General features: G+C 43.7%; 1 protein-coding gene across 2 annotated transcripts; it reads left to right on the forward strand.

Moving 5' to 3' along the window:
* Positions 1-6: 6 nt before the first annotated feature.
* LOC130556809 (uncharacterized) lies at positions 7-4,201 on the forward strand. Of its 2 annotated transcripts, XM_057338115.1 has the most exons (4): positions 7-2,981; positions 3,063-3,192; positions 3,292-3,576; positions 3,666-4,201. In XM_057338115.1, the coding sequence occupies exons 2-4, from the start codon at positions 3,093-3,095 to the stop codon at positions 3,842-3,844; spliced, it is 564 nt and encodes a 187-aa protein (XP_057194098.1). In that variant the 5' UTR covers positions 7-2,981; positions 3,063-3,092; the 3' UTR covers positions 3,845-4,201. The 2 variants fall into 2 exon arrangements, with proteins under 2 accessions (XP_057194098.1, XP_057194097.1); XM_057338114.1 differs by having other exon boundaries at positions 7-3,192.
* Positions 4,202-4,430: the final 229 nt, after the last annotated feature.

The raw sequence follows: 4,430 nt of genomic DNA on the forward strand, positions 1-4,430 counted from the left end.
TCGACGTATGAGTACCGTCACTGTCCCGACATGCGACAGACAAAGTTTGGTGCTGTTGCAACCACATAGATTACAGAAAAATTTAGCTCGGATCGACTTACAGTGCAGAATGTGATAAACGTGCAAAAGGCAGAAGAGCATTGCATGGTGCAAGGAGGTCAGAGTATGTGTGAGCTCATTTTCACCTCTGACCTCTTCACGGTCCAATACATTTGTGGTTTTAGCGTGTGTGCATTACATTATGAACTGTGTTACATTAAAGGTGATGTGTTTGCGTTCTCACGTGTGTCTTTCTACAGGATGTGATGTAGGCCCTTCGTACACGTGAGCTCATTTTCACCTCTGACCTCCGCACAAGGCAATACATTAAAGGTGATGCGTTTGCATCCTCGCATGTGTCTTTCTACGGGATCTGCTGTAGGCCCCTTAAATTGTGTATGTGCCCGGTCGCTCCGATATTTGTATATGTCACACATAGGGAAATGGGAATGGTCGATACGTAAAGTTCTGTGTTTGTACATGTCTCGTATGTCAAAAAGATACCAATTTTGAGACCGACTGGGATGACGTAATGCGTATTGTATGCGTGGTAGACAAATCACCCACAGTGATTATTCAATTCCACTTTATTCGTTCATAATATCTTTTTATTGAGTGTATTTAGTGTGCACTTGATTCATTTTGCAGCCATTAGCTGCAATAGTCCACTAACAGCAAGGACATTGCGCTTAGTCCACAAACGTCGGAGGTGAGTAGTCCACGAACAGCAAGGAAATCGCGCGTGGTCCACAAACGTCGGAGGTGCTGTAAAAAGACACAGATGAGAATGCAAACACGTGCTCTGTAATGTATTGTAGTGTAGAATGTAGCGAAGGTTTGCAAAAGGCCAAAAAAGATTGCATTGTGCAGAGGTCACAGGTCAAACTGAGCTCAAATGGATACAAGGCCTTCCTCAGAGGCTGTAAAAAGACACAAGTGAGAATGCAAAAACATATGCATTCATGTCTTGTAATATAGAATGTGATGATCAGGTGCAAAAGGTAACAATAATGCACGGCAGTGTGCGGTGTGTGCGCTGCGAGTGGTCAAAGTAAGCTCATATACATACAGGGTATACACCGGAGGCTGAAACGTTCCCATTCTACAGAACAAAGTAATCAAACTATGTGAAATGAGTGTAACCCAAGCGTTTTGTTCATGCAGGGAATTAATACGATGCTCGATGCATAATGTATCTGTATAAGTATCCAACAATGTCATTTATTGTAGGCATTTTATGTCGTTTTTTTGTGTTTGAATACACTTCCTTTGAAGCTCAGGTGTGAGTGTCTAGAGAGCAAGATGTTTGTAAATAAACTGCCTCTTGCAGCCATCTTAGTTTTCAGTCAAACCACGTGGTTTTATCCAGCTAAGAAAGCATGCCGCACGTGAGTGAAACTTTGCTTTCTTTTAAAAGTAATTTTCTATGAAACGTCTCTTAAATCAGCAGTAATATGTAGCCCAGTGTGCAATGCAATGTATGTGTGTCTTTTCCATTTGCTCAACACGCTCTTCACTTTATTACACATGCTCGGGTCCGCAGAGCTTAACGGGTTAAAGACACATGCAACGTTAAAGAGTTCGTTAACTCTAACTATCGTATGGGGTATCATTTGAAAGCTTAGAGTCCCTAGTTTCTGGAGAAGTGCACCATTTTGGCATTTGACGTACAGAAAAAAACTTATTTAGGCTGAAATTCATCATATCCCCGTGTCATAGCCCCTCTAAAATCATCTACGTTTATGATTATGAACACTTTTCGTGGCGCTCAAGAATGTCCGATAAGGCGATGTTATATTTTCCACATCTAGCTTCTTCGTACGTATGTTTTTGGGAGATATTACGCGTGTCTGTCCGTGACATATGTTACAGGTCTGCGCTTCCGTGGTTTGTGTGAGGACGCACCGGGAGCTGTCTTATGTGTCTTTCGCATATACTCGTCACGCTCTGCGCTGTATGACATTAAAGAGTACGCGTTTGCATTCTAACCTGTGACTTCAACAGCATCCGAAGAAGGCCCTTTGTGTGTATGAGCTCAGTTTGACCTGCGACCTCTGTTCAATGCGATGTATTTGCGTCTTTTGCATCTGCTCATCACATTCTGCATCGTGTCATATGAAAGGTGATGCGTTTTCATCCTCAAATGTGGATCCTTTCTACAGTTTCTGCTGCGGGCCCTACATACACGTGAGCTCACGTTCACCTCTGACCTTTGCACGAGGCAATCTATTTGTGGTTTTAGCACGTGCGCGTTACATTCTGTACCGTGTTACGTGAAAGGTGATGTGTTTGCATCCTCACTTGTGTTTTTCTACAGCATGTGATGTTGGCCTCGGCCTCATTTTCACCTTTGACCTCTGCGCAATCCAACACGTTTGTGGTTTTTGCGCGTATTTATCACATTCTGCGCGGTGTTACACGAAACGGGATGCGTTTTTGTCCGCACTTGTGTCTTTGTACAGCGTCTGGTGTAGGCCCAAACCCCATTTTGACCTCTGACCATTAAAGAGCACGAGCTTGCTTTCTCACGCGCACGTTTTCACAGCGTCTCGTTTAGGCCCTGCGTGTCATTTTACGTTTTCTTTTACACATTTGGCAGACGCTTTTATCCAAAGCAACTTACGTTGCATCGCATGGTATTACACATTTGTTTCTGCCACGCTCTAAACACCGAGCCACAGGAAAGCTAGGTGATAATATGAGACTTTGTGTTTTTGTTTTCCCAGGTTCCACGGTCCGAATGCCCCCTATGCCACAGGGACATCACTAATTTTAAACAGCACCTGAGGGTGTTCCACGGCATCCTGAACCTGCGAGAGCGCCAACTGTGGCAGAAGTTGGCAAGGGGCAGGGTCGTCCTCGGAGGACAGACCTGCCCCTTGTGTCATTATTTTTACAAACAATTTGAGAAACACCTGAACGCAGGCCATCGAGACATCTCTGTAAGTCATTGATAAAACACATGTGATTGCTTCCTTTTGCTTAGTTTTCTGCACGCTTAGATGTCACTCTGTCTTTTTCAGTCACATGAGAAGAAAAAAATAATTAAAAAAATGGAGAGAGAGGTCACCGTGCGGAAGTTGCGAGAGCTGGAGGCCAGCAACCCTGCCATCCCCACGGTGACCCTGACGGATGAGCCGCAGGGCAATTCAGGTAGGTGGTAGGCTGTCAATAGAAAGCGTGTGTACTCCTCAACTACTGTCCCGTGACATAATACATCTGAAGCGTTGCGTGACTCTCGTGTTTTCCCAGGAAACCCCATCGCTCCTGAGACCCTTACCCCCAGCTTCAACGCCCACCCTTCTTCCCCGGCTGTGCCTGCCACCCCTTCCTTCAGCCCCTCTCTTACTCCTGAACCCGCACGTCCCAGCATCAGCCCTCCTGGCAGTGCCCTCCCTGCCATGCCAGCCAGCCCTTCCTTTAAGCCTTCCCCCCCACCCATCTTCCCTCCCTCTCCTGACGCTACAGTCCACGGAGGAGGCTTCTTCAGTCTCCTCCTATTTAGCGAGGAGGAACTGGATATGCTGGAGAACCTGGGTGAGTCTGAAGCCGTCACTGAAATCTTAGTGAGTCCACGGTGTGCATTCCGACGCTGAAAACTAAGCCAATACTTTGTTTCACCACAGACATTCCCACCATCAGCCATCAGGAGGAAGAGGCCATCCGTGATGCGATGAGTAGGTGTTCAATTGTGTTTTCGATGCTTCTACGGTGGAAAAAAGTCAGCAATTTAACGAACTCTTCCTTTTTCTTTCTGACGGCACAGACTGTCACAACATCATGGATCTCGGGTTCAGCATCTTGATGGATTTGTAGTTCTTTTGTCAGTTCTGTGTTGTTGGTTATTATTGTTTTCTTTTGTGTATGTTTAATGTACATTACGAATTGCATCTTTACGAAGGTTCTGTGTAAATAGTTTTTAAATATTCTACTTGATTTTTTTCTTAAATATTATACACGAATACTTTTAAAATGATTGTATATAGTTTAAATAGTCTACTTTATTTTTTTCGCATGTCGTTTTTAAATATTTGCCATGAATTTTGTATTTAATATTTTTTGAATGTTCTACATATGTTTATATTAAGAATAAAATTGGATATACTCGATGCATTTTGTATTTTGTATGACTGCACACCTATTGGTTAAGTAATACTTATAAGTAAATGGCTTGTAAAGGCTTGTAAGGTGTCAAAATAAAGGTCCTCTGGTCAGGTTTGCTCATTATTAAATATAAAATGAATTCGGCGGAGAAATAAAGTTTGGTGCAGATCTGAGCGAGTCGGAAATGTCTGCCTTTGCACATCTGTCGTATAAGATAATTGAAAGTGGGCAGAATAGTGCTTTCCTTGTCATCTGTAGGTTGCCTGCGGGCAAGATAGCGGTTTGTT

Source organism: Triplophysa rosa, linkage group LG7 (genome assembly GCF_024868665.1).
Source record: "Triplophysa rosa linkage group LG7, Trosa_1v2, whole genome shotgun sequence".
Classification (NCBI taxonomy): domain Eukaryota; kingdom Metazoa; phylum Chordata; class Actinopteri; order Cypriniformes; family Nemacheilidae; genus Triplophysa; species Triplophysa rosa.